Source organism: Diadema antillarum, unplaced genomic scaffold, assembly GCF_040938485.1.
Source record: "Diadema antillarum isolate AM-2024a unplaced genomic scaffold, OU_Dant_1.0 scf00000213, whole genome shotgun sequence".
Lineage (NCBI taxonomy): Eukaryota > Metazoa > Echinodermata > Echinoidea > Diadematoida > Diadematidae > Diadema > Diadema antillarum.
The window spans coordinates 463,923-487,269 of NW_027271102.1; the positions used below are offsets into that span (position 1 = coordinate 463,923).

General features: G+C 39.2%; 1 protein-coding gene across 1 annotated transcript in view; it reads right to left on the minus strand.

Moving 5' to 3' along the window:
* Positions 1 to 6,072: 6,072 nt before the first annotated feature.
* The window catches only part of LOC139724430 (exostosin-1-like), a 110,077-nt gene continuing 92,802 nt past the window's right edge, over positions 6,073 to 23,347 (minus strand). Inside the window, exons 3-4 of the mRNA XM_071635574.1 lie at positions 21,247 to 21,366; positions 6,073 to 6,383 (exon numbers count right to left, since the gene is read on the minus strand). Of these exons, the coding sequence (XP_071491675.1) occupies positions 6,114 to 6,383; positions 21,247 to 21,366 (390 nt within the window). The 3' untranslated portion in view covers positions 6,073 to 6,113. The remainder of the gene's footprint in view (positions 6,384 to 21,246; positions 21,367 to 23,347) is intronic.

The following is a 23,347-nucleotide window of genomic DNA, read 5'->3' on the forward strand; positions in this document are numbered from 1 at the left end:
CGCACCGCGTCGCTCGCCGTCCCTAGTTTACCAGGTGCGCCTAAAATGTGTCACTTATTTCAGTACATTCCCCACATGAAATATGAGCATTTGCTCTGAGGCATACATCACTCCAAAATGAATGGAGGTACAATAAAGATGCATATAAGAATGACTACAGATATAATCAAAACAGGTTCTTCACGCAAACAATGTTGACACAACTGAACAATGTTTCCTATATTTGACTATCTGTCACATTAATACTTGATGTTTGATATAGCCTCTGGTTATGTACCAGATGTTCTGAAAAGTACTAAATAAAAACCCATGATGAGAAATTGCATGTTCTGAAAAACAAATTCCACCAAAATGCTGGAATGCCTGAATTTGTGTTTCCATTGTGTTTAAAAACATATATATTCCACCTTACTATGAATGCTCACTTTTAATATACACTTCGATAATGACCCTTTCCTCAACGTGTACAATATTTACTTTATATACTACCATTTTCTCGAACCATTTCCATACTTCATCCTTGTCTGTATATCACAGACACACATCACATTAAATGACTAGATAGGCAGACACACGAAAAGTGCAACAGTCTATAGCTGTACATCTGAATTTGAATACAGCAAATTGAGGAAAAGAGATCTACAGTGAAAAGGTCAATTAACAATAATCACAGCGTACAAAGAAGGAGGAGAACATTAACTCATGTAAAATCATTCTAGTGGGACTTTTTACCTCCTCTCATGATGGGCTTCATGAGCCCTCGCCCCTTTTTATTGTGAAACACGATGCACTCGCAGCATCGTCGCCATGGCGACCCGACTTACCTCATCGGTGGTGAGTTGTGCATCCTCGTCGAGGCTGAGGATGGCATCCATCTCAATGACTGAGTTGGGAGCGAATCGACTGCTCAGCGACTGGAGGAGACGGAGGAAGGGTAGACAGAGAGGAGAGAGAACTAGGTTGAGTAAATCTTCATTCACAATGCCTATCAAATTATCTCTCTCGGAATCAACCAAAGTATAATGCTGTAAAGCTACAAATTTTCACCAGCATGAAACTTTTGTGAATTATGCAAGGAGCCAAGATTCATGAACCTAAAATGCACATGAAAGTGTTTGTCTACACAATGTATTGAATATTGTGTTATGGAGTCAAGAGAGGAATCGTCATCAGAGGCAATATGACAATCTAAAAAAATATGAAATCTGAAGAAAAAGAAATGTGATAAAAATTACAATCATTTTTTTTTTTTTGGATAGATATTGAATATTGTGTAAGATACATTTAGAATAATTAGCATAGCTTCATTTAAAGAGGCAGGTCTATAGAAATCACTTTCCATTAAGACTGCCCAATAGCCCAGTTCAAAGTTGAATAGTGATGGTTCAAATGACCCTGAATTTTAAACCATGGAACAAAACAGTTGTAAATCTATATATCACCCACTTACATAATCCAACATGCCTATGTTACGAAGTTCCCCGAATGTTTGGAATGTTCTTTTACTGCAATATAAGAACCATTTAGGCGCTACCTGTGACATTGCTCATTACAACTCTGTGCATCATCATGTCATTTTTTTTTTTTCTCACATGAACTTTATCTGCTCATGCACAGAATGAACCTTTGAACTGGCATATCACTCTAAAACACACCACATCATTTTCAAAACTCTTGATTTCAAGAACTTGCTTTGAAACAATTACAGGAAAGGAAAACATCCCCAGTGTACCTAGGAGGATCTAACAAAGAGCATTTTGGTGTAAGAGGTAGCATAGCAAATGGAAACCTCATGACAATGACTGACATCACTGTGAATCTACATGGCACGGTTCACTGAACTTTCAACCCAAATTATACACAATACACACATTGTGCATGTACAAAGTAATCAAGCCTTGTACTAAAAGAACAAAGCTTGCTTCAAAAAGGGATTCATGAAATGTTCCACTGTTACTGTATACTGTCAACCTTTTTTTCTCTCTCTACATCCACATCATGACACTTTGAATACTGCAAAAGATTTTAATAAAAACCATGAGGGCCGATAACTGGTGAAAATATTGTGTCGCATCATTTTGTTTGTTCCCCATCCCCCCCCCCCCCCAAAAAAAAAAAAACAAACAACAACAACAACAAAATACAAGCACTAGCTTTTACTCCTCTACAGCTGTCGGGCTCACGGTAAAAAAAAAACCAAACCACCATGCAAAAACTATGCCAAATTTAGTGCTTCCCCTATTGCTGTAAGACTGAAGCATGCATGTAACCTATTGCTCTATTAAAAAAAAAGTGCAGGAGCATGTTGCCGCGGTGATGGGAGGACATCCTGATTTCTGAGCCAGCGGGATGAGAACAACCTTGGCAAGTCTTGTGCAATACATTTCAAAATCTCTTCCCCCCAAGGGACTGCCAACTGTTTCAGAGACAACAACAATAATCAGTCTCTTTTTGTCTCCTACCTCCCAGCTCCATCAATTGCAACCTCAAACAAACCCCGCCCCCAAAACCCAAACAAAATTGGGATGAGAATTCCTGATGTGAAATAGTGGTTACCATGGTGACAGAACAGATGCAGTCATCATCCATCCTCCAATTTCCTATCTGTGCTTGCTTCCCAGGTCTTTTTGTTATTTTTGTTGTTCTCACAAACAAGTTCTTTACTTCTATTCAACAAGAAAAAGCTTGTGCTCAAAATGTGTGATATATTGCCTTAATATATTTTTAAGCATAAATAATGTACAAAACATGATTTCTGTTATCAATTACACGCTCCTCCTACTTTTTCCACTGCTAGAGTCTTCACGCATGTGTGTGATATCTCTGACACATCCTCTCACAGACAAACGTAATAATCAAAACTTCATGAATGTATGTAATGTCTGTGGGGCGTTCTTTGACAGTATGATGTTGTAACACAGTAATAAAGAAGGGTTATATATGGTTGTGCCCTCCAAGGAGTATGTCCCCTTTGCATTCACATTGTTTGAGAAAATAAGTCTGTCGATAGCTAAGTTAGTGTTGGAAATACCGATACAATTCTGATCAGACAGCCAATGCAGCAGCATGCATACAATATATTTCTATACTTGCTCTTGTAGACCTCTCTATGAAATTTCTTGCAACATTGTTGTACATAGTGTATATAAGTGAGCATATTTTGTAGTTCAGCAGTGTTACATCCATTTAAAACAGTAATGATTTGTTTTCGTAGCAGTAGGACTAGCCCTCTCCCCATCCCCTGCCTGAGCTGTGGTTAAAGCCCCCTGTCTCTTATCTTCCTTCCTGTTTATCTTTGTGGTCATCGCTCTACTGGTGGAGGGCAGTGCAGAGTGCTGTGTTGTTATCTTTTGTATCTTTCTTGGAAAATTTGGGGGAAAAGGGGATGGAGACCACTGGGGCTGGAGAATATATAGCAGATGTAAAATATCGAGACTCTCTCTCTCAATTCTGGTACCAGTGAGGCAGCATGTCAGTGCAAGTAACGTGGGGTGGTTCTGTTTGAAAGGAGTCTATAAATAGTGGCTTCGACCTGTGAATATGTCATTATTATACCTGTACTGTATAGTTTCTGGTGGTTTATTTGTGATTACCGACCTGCTTGGTTTGTGAACTGGCGAAGGAAGGAGAAACTACCTCGGACGACATCGCTTGTATATAAACGCCCTTCAGACCTGAGACTAGAAAATCACATTGCTCTCTTTCGCTATACTCGTCCCTAATCATCGTATGTGTGAAAGATATGTGGGCACATCACGTTATATTGTCTTCACCATTTGTATCCTGCTTGCTGTACGTTGGAAATTGTGTCCTACTTCGGAATCGCAGTTAATGGAAATGGAAAGTATCTGCTTTATGGATGGCTATGACTGTGTTTGTACTGTTTACCGGAGCTAATCAACCCAAGTGAAAGTGCATTGGTGTATGGTCGCAGAGTGCCACCAGTCGCGTGAATCTCGTGTCATTGGATCCCCAACACTGAACTGGTCCCGCGGTGAGGAGAGCTTTATGTTTGACACTAGTCATCGGCGATAGTATAGAAATCTGCCGCGTGGACTGTGGAGGACTCTCTATGAGAATGTGAGTCATATTATTATGTGCCTTATAATTATATTACATGATCACTGATTATTGTGTATGAGCCCCGTTGTACTATACAAATGTGTAGTATAATGTATATAAATGTAGACGAGTGAGGTTAATGTCATATCCCTCTTATGAGATTCTTGTAGTATATGGATTGTATGTTGTGGGAGTAGCCAAACACATTTGGGACCCGACAGTATTGTGTAAGAACGGGAAAAAGAGTTCCAAAGGACTGTAATAATCCTCTGCATGGAAATATCGGATATTGATTTCTGTCATGTTATATGTCACCCAAAATTTGTGTATAAAATGATCCTGTAGTACCCTCAATGGATGAAATATTAAGTTAAAGTGCACAAACAAATGCACGTTTACGATTCTGAGCATTTAAACTTGACACATGAACCGCTAGAGGTCTGTGAAGTGGCCAAAACTGTGTTTTATACACTAGTACACTATGAGCTTAGTATAGTTCGACATGCCGGTGATACGAGCAGTTTCTTAATGTATGTTGTGATGTTATAAGAAAAGCGTGTAATTGCTTACTGGCTCCATTATCATTACTCTGTGTATTAAACCACATTTATGAGTTAAATTGGTGTTCAATCGATTCCTAATTGTGGAGTGACGTGTCTTGTAAGAAGAGCTATCCCTGATACGAACATAAATAACGGTCGCGTTACAATGTAATAACAAAAACTGAAGACTTCCTGAATATGTATGATCTCATGTCCTGTGGAACATATCTATTTTGATATATACAGTGTAGCTCCTGCTGCCGCTGTCATGGGGTGGCAGTCTGGCCCCACAAACTTACCCTCAGGTCCCCCTCGATGACGGTGAGTGGTACGGCTAACTTGGGCCATCTCGACTTGGGCGGAAGCGGCTTGTCCACTTGCCATAATACTACAATCTGTCCAAACAAGCACAGACATTGAGTTAGTTGGAACGGAGCCACAGAATGGAGTGACTTTGTCTAAAATATTTCATGTTCTCTCACGCTTGGCTAGGAAAGACAGGTGTACAATGTATATTGTACATGTGCCAAAAAAAGTAAAGGAAAGTGCGTTGTACCTCCTGCTTCATGAAAAGTATTTGAGGCACAACAAACATGGCTTCCCTCATGAAACTTTTATGACTTTGTCTCACTGGCAATTTCATGACATTATGTGTCCATTTACCCAATCTTCTGCAATGGGTGAATATGTGTAGGGACCAGAAAACAAGTTACATTCATAGGCTGACAACTTCTATTCCACGTTGAAGACTTACAAAAAAAAAAGAGCTCCATATACACCTCACAAATACTGGCAACAATCCAATCACAGACAAATGTAGACAGAGACCTTTAACAACACAGGACATCCCATCGGTGGTCTTATCAACCATTCACAGCATATCAACTGAACAAAAATTATATTCCAAAAAAGGATCAGACGCCTGGTAATTTTACTATCATTGACTGCTATCAAATGTTTGTTTTGTGATGTCAAAAATGTATATGTCATATGACTTATGAAAAAGCACAATGTTTTTTGATCTGATCAATAAAATCCAGAAATACAAAAAATATCAACTGAACAAGACTGTGGCCCCATTTTATCAAAAGATATAATTGACTTTAAATTTCTTTACCACACAGGCTGCCACAGACTTATGACAGATATCAACTAGGCCTTATTATATGATCAATTATAACTCTTTATAAAATCACATTATAGATTGATAAAAAAAAATTCTAAAACTATCAAAAGTTTATCATGCACTTTAACCCTCATACACTTGGTATGACTGCTTTACTTTTCTTGATTGCTCTCTCTTAAAGACCCCTTCTCTTTAGAAGGGGTCTTTAAGAGCGAGCAATCAAGAAAAGTAAGCAGAGAGAAATGAGAAAGGTCAACAACCTGACTCTAGACTTCAAGTTTTTACATGGTGATCACTAGAGTTCACTCTAGTTTTCAGCACCCTTTTCTGTCATCTCTACAGGCTTAAAGTCACACCCTCACATCCACCGCCACAGTGACTGCCTATCGCCCCAAACCCACCTGGTGGGCGAAGGCCGACTTGCCCACGTTGGCCAGGAGCCTCATGAGGGGCGCGGAGATGGACGTGGGCGCGGTCTGCACCAGCACCAGGGCGGAGAACTTGGCGGCGGGCGGAGTGCCGGTGCTGCGGGCGTAGAATGGGAAGGACTGCAAGTTGGTGGAGTACTCAGTGAAGATGGAGAGGGCCCCGGGGTGGTGGTTCCAGATGTAGCTGGGTCGAGCAAGGTGCCTCTCTACTCTCTCACGAATAATCTGCAAAGATGGAGACCAGAAAGAATTATATAAAAGAAGGGGAAAAGAGAGAGCGAGAAATGTTTTATCATCCTCTAGCCAAGTGCATGGCTATACCGGTGCTTTTTTGTTCTGATGGGTGAACTACTATACTATTAGTTTTATCATTTTATACCAGAGGATCACGTCTTCATAGCATTCAACTGTATTTCCGAATGGTGAAGTCCACTTGTGCCTGCATTCCCCATGATGAAGTTATTGACAATACATACATACATATACACACATACATACATACATACATACATGATCAGGAGGTCGTAGGTTTGAATCCTGCTCGAGTATGTACGCCCATGATATTTTTATCATGGCTACTACTAAAACACTGATCAATTCAGTGCTTATCTATGTCGATGTAGGGCAATTTGTCAATCAGTTGCAATGAAAACATCTCGACGGAAGAATTTCATGAATTTGAATACATACATTTTGCTGAAAAACTCTCATGTTAAAGATTACAATATATAAACACATGACATTTCTACAGCTTCTTCAAGTCTTTTTTTTTTCTTTTTTTCCTCCAATGACTTGGAGACATTTCCAACCCCAGGAGAACTGCTAACAGTAACAGAAGAAAATAGCAGGAGCTTTCATTGTTCATTTCTGAGCCGCAAGGTGAGGGTGTGAGGGAATAATTTGCAGTGTGTCACGCTGAGGCAGAATCTGTAGTAAGAAGCGACTGGAAAGTGACTTAAGGTCATCTGATGAGCTTTTCTCACTGAGAGACAAGCCCATTAAAAGAGATTTAAGAGACAGAAAAGAGTATAGTCAACACTGCATGCTCACTATGCTCACTTTTTTCTTTTTTAACTGAAATACAGAATATGTGATTTGAATGGTTGCTTATCATTATCTTTCATGAACACACATACACAATTCCCAGACTGCACTACTAATGAGAAGCTGCAAACAGACCAAGATGACAGTTTGGATCCACATCTCTCTCTCCCTCTCTCTCTTTCTCTCTCTCTATCTCTCTGTCTCTCTTTGACCTTTTGTACGCCCAGTTTGAAGCGGTTACCATGACAAAGTGGCGGCTTCATTGAGTGATTGTGTTAGCGGCGCTCTGCTTATCTCCAAATCAGAAGGAAACTGGTCATTGCAGTCAAGTAATGTCATTGACCAGGTAAAAAAGAAAAAGAAAAAGAAAAAGGCACGTTCACACCGGTAAACCTACAGTAACTTGAAAAAACAAAAACAACAACATGGAGTGATCTGCTGTCCTTCAAAAGCCTTTGTAAGCAACTTGTAGAACAACTTCCTCCTACTCGCTTGTGTGATGTGAAGTAAAATGAATGGGAGTAGACTAATTGTGAAGACCAATTAGCAATACTATGACAACTAAACTGATATAGAAGAAGGTGTGTTCATACTGGCTGACCCACAGAAATTCTCTGCATGATTTAAGATATATACTACCTCTATCAAAATACTTTGCCATTGTGTTTTTCCTTTTTTTTTTTGTTGGGTGGTATTCTTTATAACTTCTGGGACATAGTAAGCACAAAAATGCATGGGGGATTTGAATTACCATTTTCCTTTGAAACCTGGATTATAAACAATCTTGTTATAGAAGAAGAAGAACAAAAACAAGAGATAAACAAACAGCAGGGGTGACTAATAGTACTGGCATCCCCCCACAGGATTTGTATACAATGCTAGGACAAAGCTAGTAGACCTATACGATATGAAACTAGCCCTAACTTTCTCGATTCATATAATCCCTGTATTGTTTCTTCTACTGCCAGAACAATACCATTCTAATTGCGAGTACCTTGTATCACAGAAGAAAAGTACACATGACCTTTCATGACCTTGATATTGAGACAGAAAACCTCATACTTTAGCCCAGCGTATCAGCTATAGTATCTGCCTGAGCATGACACATAGAATGCTGGGTAACCATCTTGTGAGTGCTACATCTGTGATAATTTGTCATGTTATGCCTGTAATATCAGGGAGGTATTAAAGGAGTTAAATATCTTTGCAATTGTGCAAATCTGTGCATACGTTATATGGCATGACAATTTAATGCTTAGCATGACAATCAAATTCTTTGCATTTCTCTGGCTGTGATGTTTCACGCTCCATGCCACTCTTCCATAGAGTTTGGATTTGGAGATCAAAGAAGGGGTTCTTGATCTAAACAATTTTAATCTGTATTTCAGTGGAAATGTTGAAATCCTGTATGGAACTTGGTGGTAATATGGTATGGAACAAATCCTTCCAGTTTTAACAAAAGTGCTCTCTTTTGTGAAAGCAATTTTAATATTGATCAACACCTGCGCAGAGCGCATGCCTCCTCCACAGCTTGGAGCATGGTTCACAGGAGACATTCTTGTTACTTCTTCTCTAACACCTCCCTGATAATATAATGCTTTTTTCATTCTACACAGGCTAATGTAGCTATCCCACCAACTCACTTTCCTGTAAAGTGTTACCAACATTCTTAGCTCTTGCTGTGTAACCTTTAAAAAGATAAACTAACAGCATGAATGTTCATGTCTGGGGTTGTATGTATCATCAGATAAAAGAAAAAGGGAGGGGGGGGGGGAAGGGGCTGACTTAAAATCTTGTGACTGCTAAATTGAGCTGTTGTTGACATTGCACATTATCAGGTTTCCGTTGGTGCGGGCGGTTTAACCCATCATCACCACAATTTCATCTTCCTGTTTAAACCCCAGACCTGTTGCTACACATCAATTCTCTAGCATGAATGATACATGTATGAGTCTGCTTGCACAGACTATAAAAAAGGAAGAAAGAAAACAAAAACAGAATGCCCTGATCAATAATCCCTTTGCTGCTAAATTAAGATGTCATTGACATTGCACATTATGAGTCTTCCGCTGGCACAGACAGGGTTAATCCACCAACACCACAACCTCATCCCCAAGTCAGAATGTGTGAAGTTGCTGCTACAAGTAATTGTATCAGGCAGCCCCAACCTCAGGCCCAGGGTATAATGTAGGTTTATGTTGACAAAGCTTTACACTTCTAGATAGTCATTCTTTGTCGTGGCTTTTATTGCATTTTTGTTGTTGTTGTCAGAGTTAACAGAGAGGGCTGATAATGAATAAGCAAAATCATATTTAGCATTCTACATTGTATGACAAACATTTTAGATGACTTTGTAGCAGCAGAAAAGGACAGTCAAAGTGTTCTTTTCATAAACCACACATAAAATGAAAGTGCTATTAAAGTAAGATGTGGAAAAGTTTTGAAAGTCCTTACAGAATTAGACTAAGAAAAGAATAATTCCTATGAATAGTCAGCATGGCTGCTAGAGGGAAAACAACACAGACTGTGACTATAGGGCAATAAATGAAGCCTGAAAAAAAAAAGAACTTTGGAAGTTGACTCTTGACAGAAACTAGAAATATCACTTAAGGCGATTAATACCCCCGCCCCGTGACGACAGTCTTACCCAAGGAACGATCTTTCCTTGATCTTCTGCCATTTAAATGCCGTTACCATGGCAACGCAGCTTCCGACACGTCCGAAAAATATGTCTTGCACATCTTCCCACCAAGACTATTGTGTGTGCCACATTTCATAAGCTTTTGTCAAAAACTGAGGAAGTAGTTCAATCCACAAGATCTTTCCTTGATCTTCCACCATTAATATGCCGTTACCATGGCAACGCAGCTTCCGACACGTCCAAAAAATATGTCTGCACATCTTCCCACCAAGACCAATGTGTGTGCCACATTTCATGAGCTTCAGTCGAATACAGAGGAAGTAGTTCAATCCGCAAGATCTTTCCTTGATCTTCTGCCATTTATATGCCGTTACCATGGCAACGCAGCTTCCGACACGTCTGAAAAATATGTCTTCCACATCTTCCCACCAAGATCAAGGTGTGTGCCACATTTCATAAGCTTTGGTCAAAAAACTGAGGAAGTAGTTAAATCCGCAAGATCTTTCCTTGATCTTCTGCCATTAATATGCCGTTACCATGGCAACGTACTTTCGGGTACTGTCAAAAAATGCGTCTTGCACATCTACAACCAAAGGCACACATCTGTACCAAGTTTCATGGAAATTGGGCAAAAACTGAGGAAGTAGTTTGCAACACAAAATTTTCCACCATTTTGGCTCATATTATGTGAGCTGTTACCATGGCAACATACTTTTTGTCACTGTCAAGAAATGTGTCATGCTGACCTATATCCTAAGACAAACATTCAATATGAATTCCATGAGAATTGGAAGAACACTGATGAAGCAGTTTTGCCATGAAGCATTTTGCCCTATATTTTACCAATAACATGCCGTTACCATGGCAACGCACTTTTTGCCACTGCGGAAATATGTGTCTTGCACATTAACATATTCAGATGAACATCTGTACAGCTAATTTCATAAAAATTGATCAAAAACTGTGGGAGGAGTTTGCGACGCAAGATTTGTACCCATTTTTGCCCATAATATGCCGTTACCATGGCAACATACTTTTGGGTACTGTCAAAAAATATGTCTTGCACATCTACAACCCAAGGCACACATCTGTGCCAAGTTTTATGGGAATCGGTTGAAAACTGAGGAAGTAGTTCGCGACGCAAGATTTGCAATGGACCGACCGCCCGACCGACCGCCCGACCGACCGCCCGACTGACCGCCCGACCGACCGCCCGACCACCCGACCGACCGTCCGCTGATTCCTATATACCCCCTTCAAACTTCGTTTGGCGGGGGTATAATGAACTGAAATAGCTTCATTCTGACACACACACTTGGATACATTTTACACACAAAAAACCAAAACAAAGACTACATTTTCCACCCATCAATTTCAGGAAAATGTACAGGTAACGAATTGCCATTATTGCAATTATCTGTATTAAAAAAACACCTCAAAGGCTTTCTCCAAGAATTTCCCCATTGATCTAGGCTTTTTTAAAACTGTCTCATCTCTTTGCTCCCTATTTTCTGTTTCTTTATTTTCCCACTTCCTTTTTCTTTAAAAATTTGATGTGTTTTTTTTTTTGTTGGTTTGACTTTCCAAATTTTCCTGCACTCTTTGTCATTGTAAACTCTTTGCCCCCTCTTACCCCTTCTCTCTGAGGTACCCACATAGTATAAGCCTAGTCTTTTGAAAGGGTACCTCCATTTATTTTGCAGAATGTATAAATATGTTTGTATATATTCAGCCTCTTCTTTTACTGATCATAGACATGTTGAAATTGAACATGATATTCATTGCTACCTCTGTATCATCTGATGTTACAATGCATGCCCAATTTCACATATTTCTTTGTACATTCTATTGAAAAAAGTGAACATAAAGTTCGAACTGAATTGAATTGAATTGAATTGAACGAATATTTGCACAGGAAAATGGAGCAAGGAATTTGAAGACAAATTACTCTTGCAGATGGAATAAAAAGTGTGACTTCCATCTTAATTCATTTACTAGGTGTGCTTGAAGTGTCTTTCAATATTTCAACTGTACCATCAATGCCGGGTTACTTCTGGCTTCTGGATGAGCACTTGCATACAGACAAGATAGCCAGTCTTTCAAGCACCACGGTTGGTTGTTGGTGTGGTTTCATTCTTTTTCCTCTCCCTTCAATACTCCTATCCAACAAGTCCGTCATCATTCAGCGGGCTATTCCGCTCTTCAATCCGTCGTGCCCCGATGAGAGAACACTCCGCAATGACATAATCACACGAGAAGACTCTCAGCTCAAGTTTTTTTTTTTCCTCCCTGCGCTCCTCTAAGAGCTCTATAGTGATTGCAATAGCACTGCCTCAACAGTCTGCTGCTTGTCGTCGTCAACATGGGGGGGGGGGGGGGGGGGGGGGGCAAGGGTGCGAATGTCATGCATCGTGGGCGACAAAAAAAAGAAGAGCTAAACTTCCATTTAGGCATTAAATCCCCCCTGCGACACGCTCGGTCGTCTTATCTACGAGGGATCTGTGCCTCTCATTAATTCACGCTTTCTCGGCTTTCCGAGGAAGGCTTGAAACGTGTCTGGCACATTCATTTCGTCTTGAAATTCTCTTAAAGGAAAGATGTTCGAAGGCCAGAGATTTCCTATATCTGGGGTAATTCAGTCTGGGATATCAATATGGTACAGCGAAGATACATGACTTGCTATAGATTGGTTTGACTTTGGACACCTGCATCTTTGCTCTAAAAACACAAATGGAACTATGGGTACACACTTCATACAGATTATCAATGGACAATGGTGTCTACTAAAATGGGAGATCCAAATACTAAACAGCTTTAACAGTATACGATGTGTAGGCTCTTCAAGGTTTGCAGTGACTATTGACTACTTGGCACAATGTAGATTTTGAGTTGGTGCAAGAATTCTTCACAGAAACATCTGCAACTCAAAATGAAATTTCAATTTTTTTTTCCTCTTATATGTGATTTTGATGAAATATCTAACATTCTGCTTGCCTAATTTTATTTCAATAATCAAAGTCAATTTGAACTTGGCATGGAATGGCACTTTAAAGACAGATCTAACTTAAGGGACTTACAAACAGACATGTATACAGACTGATGTTGTACAAACAGACCTTACTAAGACTTTGAAAGGCAAGTTCTACAGTTTGTAGCTCATTGGTCATTGATTTATTCATTTATTTAGTTCTGTCAACAGCACATGCATATCTACTCACAAACATACCCGCATATAAAGAATATAATAAAACACAAACTAGAATTATCACTGAAGGTGATTAATACCCCCGCCCCTAGTGTTGCTTTATAGTATGTGATGTCATGAGGGCAATCATACAAACGAAATGTGACCACAGTTGCTTGAGTGCTATGGTAACAGTTGGTTCCACAAGGTTTGGGTAAAAAGTGTGGTTACCATGGCAATGCATCATTGTCTGATACAAACACATGGGACACTTTGCCTAACTACACTTAAAGACCATCATACACACAACATTTGACCTTCATAGCTTGAGTGGTTTATTTTGATTAAAAAAAAATGAATGGTTACCATGGCAACACATTTTCCTTAAACTAACACACAGGGATGCCAGTGGCAAATTGCTCTTGGGCCGGAATTTTTTTTGTGAACGAAATTGATGTGCGCGAAGCGCACATCACGAGCGCAAAGCGCGAAGTCCCGCGGCCGGGGTCCAGGGCCCGCTCAAGGGCCCTGGAAGCTCTGGGGTTCTTAGATGCTCTCTGGTGCAATCTGAGCATTTCTGAAGGCTCTTCTTCCCTCAAATCTAATCCAGAGAAATGAATTTGTAGCAAAAATAAAGAAGTCCTAGTGCCGTAAACTCCGTAGTTTTGCTTCGTTCAGCTGACTCGATCGATTCACCATACTCTCTCAGCGCTGTAGCTATAGCGAGAGCGCAGCATGATCCATGCACCGCACATATATAGTACATCGCCTAGAAACACCACACGTTGTTCGATCGCGATTGCACGTGCTGGTATAACGCTTTCCAGACAATAATGTGGTCGTATTCTAGGAAAAAAAAAGGAATTTGTAGCAAAAATAAAGAAGTCCTAGTGCCGTAAAATCCGTAGTTTTGCTTCATTCAGCTGACTCATATCGACTCACCACACCGTCTCAGCGCTGTAGCTATAGCGAGAGCGCAGTATAATCATGCACAGCGACCGACCGCACATAGTACATCGCATAGAAACACCACACACTGAATTCGATCGCTATCATCGCACGTGTTGCATGTCCCAGCTAGCAGCAGCAACATCGCGCTAGTTTTGCATGACAGTCGTTTTGTGATATTCTCACGCCCAAGTATATGCGAAACATACTACGGAAATCGTGAAAGTGAATGTCGAGTAAGTTTAGATGATCATATTTGTTCGTTTTTCTTTCTTTCTTTCTTTGTTTCTTTCTCGTGTTTTCCGGCTTTCCCACACAGACGGAAATAATATCACGAAGCCGGAAATTGGACACCAAAATATGAAAAAGCCGGAATTCCGGCTATTGCCGGAAAACTGGCATCCCTGAACACATTGGTGTCTTGCAAAACTACACTTCTAGATCATGATACATACTAAATTTGACTTTAATTGCTTGAATGATGGAAAAGTTATTCGAACTGCAAGGTTTTGGTAAAATTGTGGTTACCATGGCAACGGTTTGTGTGACAAACACAAAGATTATGTGTTCCACATCTATACCTCAGGGCCATAACGCCTACCAAATTTGGTTTCAATTGCTTGAAAACTGTGGAAGAAGTTCACTCCACAGGATTTTAAAAATGGTTACCATGGCAATGCATTGTCCAATACAAATACAAAGGACATTTTGTAAAACTACACTTAAAGAGCATCATACACACCAAATTTCACCTTCATAGATTAAATGGTTCAATTTTATACAAAAATGAGTGGTTACCATGGCAACACATTTTTCTTATATTAACACATTTGTGTCTTGCATAACTACACCTCCTGATCATCATACATACTAAATTTGACCTTAATTGCTTGAATGATGTGGAAGTTATTCAATCCACAAGGTTTTGGTAAAATTATGGTTACCATGGCAATGCTTTGTCCGACAAATGCAAAAAAACATGTCTTGCACATCTATACCTCAAGGCCATAATGCCTACCAAATTTGATTTCAATTGCTTCAAAACTGTGGAAGTTGTTCACTCCACAAGATTTCAAAGAAAACATGCAGTTACCATGGCAATGCTTTGTCATGTACAAACACAAAGAGTGTCTTGCATAACTACACCTATAGATCATCATAGATACCAATTTTGAAATTGATTGCTTAAATACTATGGAAGTTATTCAATCCACAAGGTTTTGGTAAAATTTTGGTTACCATGGCAACACATTGTCCGATAAACACAAAAAACATGTCTTGCACATCTATACCTCAATATTATCATTTACCCAAAGTTTCATTTAAATTGCTTCAAAACTGTAGGAGGAGTTCGCGATGCAAGATTTTGCAACAGACCGACCGACTGCCCGCCCGCCCGCCCGCCCGCCCGCCCGCCTGCCCGCCCGCCCGACCAACATCACGGTGATTCCTATATACCCCCTTCACACTATGTGTGGTGGGGGTATAATAAACATGCAAAACAGTAAAAGTCAAATACATGAAGTAATAATGGTTGAAAAGCCCTACTCAGTACATGTAAATGTCAAATATAAACACTACAGTTTTCACAAGAATCCTCTTGTTGTCAGAGGAGACAAAGTCTAGTCTTACTTGTAGATCCCACTGTGATAGAAATTGGCACCAAACTGTCACCTAAATTTTACATCAAATTACCCACTGGGTTGTGACAAAGAATAATCAAAGCTAAAAAAAAAAGAAGAAAAAAAAAACCTTGGCAAAGGACAAGAAAATACACAGCCAAGTTTTGCTTCTTTGTCACAACCAAGGAAAAGAAGACATTAGATATGATCTGAGCAATGACTCAATGTTATTCTTAAAATTTTCGTTTATATGTGTCAAACTATTTGTAACTTAATTTGGATTTCTCTCTTTTTTGATTTAACATTTTCAATAAACAACTGGAGCAGGTCAGGAACACGCCCATTCAAAACTACTTTAAAACAGGAACTTATTTTCTTCCAAATCAGGAAATTCCTTGCCAATGACGCAATCAAAACAAGGAAAAGTAGAAATTACGCGGTGCATAATATATGTCCCCGCCGGAAGTAGCATTTTGTAACAAAATGTGCAATATAGGTAAAAAATCAAGGTCAAAGGTCAAAGAAGTCAAAGGTCAAAATTCTGTGTAGAAGTTTTGAAGCCCTCACCTAGTGCCATCACATAAAGCAAATGGAATCGAAATTGGGTTAGAAATGGCGAAGGAGTAGCATTTTGTAGCCAATGTACAATATAGGTCAAAAATCAAGGTCAAAGGTCAAAGAAGACAAAGGTCAAGATTCTGTGTAGAAGTTTTGAAGCCCTCATCTAGTGCTATCACATAAAGCAAACGGAATCGAAATCGAGTTAGAAATGGCGAAGGAGTAGCATTTTGTAGCAAACTGTACAATATAGGTAAAAAATCAAGGTCAAAGGTCAAAGAAGTCAAAGGTCAAAATTCTGTGTACAAGTTTTGAAGCCCTCACCTAGTGCCATCACATAAAGCAAACGGAATCGAAATCGGGTTAGAAATGGCGAAGGAGTAGCATTTTGTAGCAAAATGTACAATATAGGTCAAAGGTCAAGGTCAAAGGTCACAACTGAAATTCTGTGTAGAAGTTTTAAAGCTCCCATGTAGTGCTATCATATAAAGCAAACAGAATCAAAATTGGCTCATAAATGACAGAGAAGTAGCAAATTGAACATTTTGATCACAAACGGACGCACACACGGACGGACGCACGGACGGACGCACGGACGCACGGACGCACGGATGCACAGACACACACACATACGGAACCCGTTTCATAGTCCCCTGCTCGAACTCGTTCAGCGGGGACAAAAATCAGAAGAACAGGGTACCACCATTGCTGGAAACTCTTTGAAGAAAAACACTCAAGTACACACAAAGAAAAACAAAAGGGGGTCAGAATTCCAATTAGGACACTACGGGGGAAAGACGGGAGGCAATCAACTGACCAATGATGATGACCTGGACACTGGCTTTGATCACTGACCATGGGCCTACTGACCTTACTGTCTGAAGGTCAATGAAATCCCCATCCCCAACCCCTATCCCTGTCGATGACTATAACAGTGTATAATTAATTGAGTTGTTAATAATTCAATGCTTCCTATTTACAGGGACCTTGGCTGGCTGGTGAAGGGGGAATAGGAGCCCCCCCCCCCCCCCCCCCCCCCTATTGGATTCACCTCGTCTGTGTGTAACACACTTCCTACAATTTGTCAGCAGGTTTAAGATACCCCCTGGTGCCTTCATGTTGTAAACTTCACATTCCTCTGTCTGGAAAATGACTATTTTAAACGAGAGGTACCCCACTGAGAAAGGCATGTTCGGTGTGTGTGCATGTGCTAAATTGGTGCTAAAACTGAACATGGTAACTGAGTAAAAATTCATGTCGGTTGAGACATTGAGAAATTTATAGATTTTTGCTAGGTGGATATGGCGTGGATATAGCATCCATTAGGTCATAAATCTCAAGAATGCTATCATAACTTTGGACTTTTTTCTTCTTGTAATGCCCATTGTGTTTGGGACGATTTTTGAAACAGAAAATATGAAGTTGAAAATGGAAATGCCATTAATGACATCGGAAGTATCCCCAGCTTCACTCCTGCTGTTTATCATCATAGGGGCAATTCCGCGGTTAGTAACGTTACATTTGAACAAATTTAGATATTTGTTTTTACTACTAAATTACCATTTATTCATTTCAAGCCAATATTATGTCAAAAACATGTTCATCATTCCCAGGTTTATGATACAGAAAAGAATGAATACAATCCAAGAAATAATAGCATTGCTATGGCAACTTAAAGGGCTGGTTAGTAACGTTACGAAAAAAGGACATGACAAAAAAATCAATGTCTTGTGACAAAAAGTGTCCAAAAATTCAAGTTACTTCAAACAAAGTGTTGCATTAATTTCAATTATTGCATCATGACAAATGTTCACACAATGTTTTTTAGCAGTTTGACCAATAATTTCGTAGCTAGACCCCCAAAAGCATGGTTAGTAACGTTACGGTTAGTAACGTTACATTTGTCCGGAGTAATTCCGCAGGTCATTTCACCCTTTTGTAATTGACAAAATGTCACATGACTTCTGGAGTATTTAAATGTATTCATCTTTTATCCTTTAGCAAAACTTTGAGGAAAAAATTTCAAAGGAACCCACTGTAATTTGCATTTAAGTGAATTTCAGCATCCCCAGTCCCACATGTACATTTTAAATGATGGTTTTAGATCTCGCGAAATCAATCAATACGAAAGATAAAATCTACTTAATTTGAAAGACCTTAATGATTGGTGAACATCTATGACATTAGTTGATACCTAGATTAAAGAGTAAGATAAAGAGGCACATTTCTTTTATCCATGTCATGTCCACCTAACTGCGGAATTGCCCATAGGATATGTCATTTCAAACAGTGTTTAAAAGACTCAAACTACCCCCATCCCCTGTTGGAAAGTGGTTTAAAGAGTCATTATTTACTGTTTGGATCCTCTGTGAGGTTATGGTCTCATTTAAAATATCATCAACTAGGAGCAGTTTTGTTTATTGGTTTAAAGACAAAATAAAACAAGATTTTTTTTTCTTTCTTTTTTGAGGGGCAGTTCAGTTTCTTTTCCCAAAAGTTTTCATTATCTTACTGGTTATGTGTATTAAAAACAAAATAAACAGGTTATGATAATAAATAGAATGACAAGGTTGCAAAGATTTCCATACTTGAAAGCTCCCTTCTCTGTTATCACAGTTACATGTGCTGGGATAGTTAACCTGGCCTCACTCAATGAACAGGTGCACTTGAATGAACAATTTAATGGCCACGGCCTGGACCATTCCAAATCATTGGTGCTTGGGTATCACTATTTGGGTTGAGTCTGTCACCAGAGGCTGCATGAAATCAACTCATAACATGACCTCTATAATCAAAACTGCAATCCCTTTTGGTACTATTACAGCTGTTTGCCCCAGTCTTTCAAAACAAACTCAGGTACAAGGTGGTTGGTTGGTTGACATCCTACCTCCCTTCCCTTCCCTTCTTCCCCCTGACCGTCCTATTCCCTTTTTGTACGAACAGCAGCAACAAGTTCTTACAGGGCTCCCCCACAGTCCAAGAATGGGAGCAGGGTTAAAGGTCAGGCTATATCACATACACCCAGGTATGCCAAGGTTCTTTGGGAGGTCACTGGGGTCATCTCTCACCCCCACCCCATATTCTTCCCCTCTTCATGTGCTTCTGCTGGTGGGGGAGAGTCAGAATGCTCCTCAGGTAAACCAGCTGATTGTCTGGCTTGCTCACAGGAAGGGAATGTTTGCAATGTCTAGGGCAGTGCCCAATCACAACATGAATTGTTATGCTTGGGACCACTGGGACCTGACAAAAAGTGGTTACTGTAGTATCAAAGTGCCAGCAATGATAGCAGTTTGATCTTTGAAAAGATCAATATTAACAGAAGTCTGAGATTCACAAAACTACCAAGGCACTGAGCTCAGATATACATGAACATCAGTGAGTGGGTTGCCACTTTTTGAGGAAGTGTAGTCAATCCTTTACAACAACAAAAAAGAGACCAAAAACACAGAGAGAAATGGGGGAGGGAAAGAGAAAAGGGAAAGAGAAAAGGTGGGAGGATCTGCACTTATTGTTCTTGAACAAGAGGTAAAGAAAAAAAAAATCAAGCTGAGAGCTACACAAATGATCCCTCATCTACTATGGATACTCTTGACTCCAGACAGTCTGAAATATCAAAAGGTATCACTACTTTTTTAAAGACAATCTTTCCTCTTTTTCCAATAACTCAATTTTCATCGTGAATATTTTTCTAGGACAATCTTTCTTCTCCTTCCAAAAATTCAATTTCATTCTGCCATGTTCTATCACTAAAAAATATGTATCCCAAAAGAAGATATAAAGAGAGTTGGGGAAAATGAAAAGGGAGTAAATACTAATCTAAATCTTGCAACAGCTGATGCACTCTAGACAATGTACATTTTTAATAGCAAACAATGACATTTAACTCAAGGGGTAAATCTACTCCTCTGGACTGAAGTAAAGGCTCTGGGGTAAAGAAAAAAGGTTAAAAAAATGAAAAAGAAGGGAAGAAAGAAAAAGCAATACCTTAGATTAACCACAACTAGTATTGAAACAAACAGACAGTCTGAAAGCTGATTGACTGTGGTTGAACTATTGGGTCTTCACAGTGAAGATAATACTCTCTGAGTATCATAATCAATGGAGCATGTGTAGGTTGTCTAGTCAATAAGACAGTCAGACACTGAGTTAGGTAGACAGCTGAATAAGAAAAGAGACAAGTTTTCACAGGTGAACCTAATCTCTCTACCAGACAATCCAATTTAACACCAGGCCACTCTGCTGCTGCATCCGAATATAAATGGCCTTTAAATAGACTAATTTGCATACGTGGCAAACTGGGACAACTTGCTGGCATTAGTAATTCATTGCTGATTAATTTGGTGGCCAAATGACAGACTGATTAGGGTCAAATGCCCCTCTTCGCACGCCTTGATTCCCCTTGGGCAATCTCCCACGTTCTAGCTAATCTGAGGCATGGCTAAAATCGGACGACGAAGGGACGGCAATTGTATTTCTGTCACGTTAGGACCTCTTGCACAGCTGTGACACAAGGAGAAATGATCCCAGTCATGGTTGAAAAAAACGTGTACCTGGCTCTAAATCTAATGAACAGTATAAATTCAAACACGTGTATAAATTCATACTCATTTTATGTTTAAAGAAATTGCACTTTTTATGGAACAGGTCCATTCGAATCACGCTTCTAAAACTCTTTGTGTGCGATGGTGTGAAAAAACCCCTGTGTGCCACGTTATTCTGGGACCGCAACGCATGAGTGCTTTTGGAAAACATTCTGTAAACTTCTCAAAGCCATGAAACTTTTTATGGAAGTGTTTATGCTAGAAATGCAGTACAGCAGATTTGCATCTAAAGAAGATTGCAAGCTTTTTCCTGTGATGCAAATTTTATGACGAAGCTACTGTATTAAGTGTATATGGCTATGACGATTTCAATGTACTGTGGCATATGCCGATTTATCGATCAGTTTGTGCAGTTGTGCTTTTGAGCATGATATGCAAAAGTGACAAGCTGTCAAGTGAGTCTGGTGTGCAAACACAGCACACAATGAGTTAAGGACAATGCTGACAAGCGAATTAGAATGCTGTCATAAAGTGACTTAAGAGTTCCTACCTCTAAAGTGGTATGGACTATTTTTTCCGTGGATGAAAAGTAGCTGTTCCAGAGAAGCTGCGTTTGCTGCCGTAACCTCAAAATCTGCTCGGCTGATATCGACCTCATGGTGGATGGTACCTGGAATGATGAAGACAAGACTCTACATGAAGTGATAATGATTTTAAGACTTTTGTCTGGATTGAGGAAACAAGACTTAATATGAAGCAATGATGGTTGAAAACATTAAGATTCTCTGATTCACTCTCAATGTTTTTGACACTGCTGTAACTTAGTGATGGCTAATTGTTTTCACTGACTGAACTGCATAATGGTGTTAAAATGGACGAAGAAACACTGAAGCATACCACAGTTTTGAATTTTAAGCTGTCACTGGGAACACATTGTACAAGTTTAAAAAAGAGAATTGAGTTTCAAATGACTTATTGCTACACTCCTGTCACTGGTAAAAATTTAGCAAAATATATTCTGTCACAAATTTTCATTCACTTTACTCTCTTAATTTTGACTACAAGTTTCCTTAGCTGAAAGTTGACACAATATCAGAGACAATTTTCCTCAAAGTTCACTAATGTATACAACTAACAACTCTGCATTCACTGTCAAACAAACGTGCATATTTGAGGCAAATTCCACTTTATAAGCAGTGCTATACAAGGATATGAACCATGAAAAGAAAGACATCTACATACACACATACAATGGTAAGTATGGACAAAAGTCAATCATTTTCAAGATGGAACCATCAACATTAAGGTGCTGATTGTTACAAAAGATCGACTGCTTTTGGTCTTTGTGATTGTGTACAAACCCTGGTTCAAGAAGAAGTCTATTAAACATGGTTTTCTTCATTGAAGGAGTATCTGATTCTTGGTTTCAAAAGCCACTCAAAAACAAAAATGACTGCAATAGGATGCAATGATCTAAACAACAAACTTTATTTGAATTAAGAAACGGTGCCTAAAATGCTACGTGCAAAGAACAACGTTTCTCAACTGAAAGTGAAATACAAACACAAGCGTCTGCTCAGAGCTGTTGATCTAATACTAGGTAATAAATGCAAATAAAAACATCTCTCTGTTGTTTAAAGTGAAAATCCACTCATCATTATAGTTCATCCTGATATGGATTCAAAATGGTTAAAAAATCAAAATCAAACTTCATTATGGAATTAAACCAATGATTATATTTCCTGAGAACTGTGGTATCAGCTGCAGTCATACGATATATCGATGCATATCAGATGAGCTGTAATAGTTCAGAAGTCTCCAATGCATTTGCCGACAAATACTGTTCTGGAGCTGTAATGATTCAACAATGACTTTGCACAGACGAGGTTTTATGGCTACTTTTATCATCAAAGACAAAAAGCCTGCCTGATTTTTGTAATATTTTCTGTACAAACTATTGACAGCACAGGAGCAATGACAATTTGTCTCGTCTACTTTGCATGTAGAATGTAACTGAGACCAATCTCATCATTTTTTTTTCTTCAAAAACATGAACCTAAAACTTTCATCATTTGATCATTTGTACTGTCAATATGTTTGACTTCACTCTAGAGTTTTCTCCAAATCAATATAAACACACAATGCAATTTCTCCTTTAATTCCTCTTTAAATACATTGATTCTGGCAAGGACTATTCACAAGGCAGAAAGCAAATATATTTACTTTTCGCAGCTGCTGCTAATTAAGCAAACCTCTATTATGGCAGATGTAATGATTTCATTCCTGCTACAGTCAATACTGGAAATTTCTGGTTTTACAGTAAGGCATATTGGCTGAGGTGATGATGTCATCAACTCACAACTCTTTCTTTGGTAAAAGCGTGTTAATTATAAAATCTGTTCGACTGGTCTTACTTGTGAAAATCGACGTACAGAAAATAAAAGCAGTAACATCACCCATTCATCCATCATGGGTGAATGCTCGCCGGTCAGACAGAGCTGAAGAAGTGACTCAAACAAGTCACAAAACTATTCTCTCTGTGATTTTCATAAGTAAGTCAAGTCGAACAGATTTAATCTACACGCTTTTATCACACAACCTGGATGAATAAAAATCTACATCGATGAACTCTTTCTTTGGAATATGCAAAA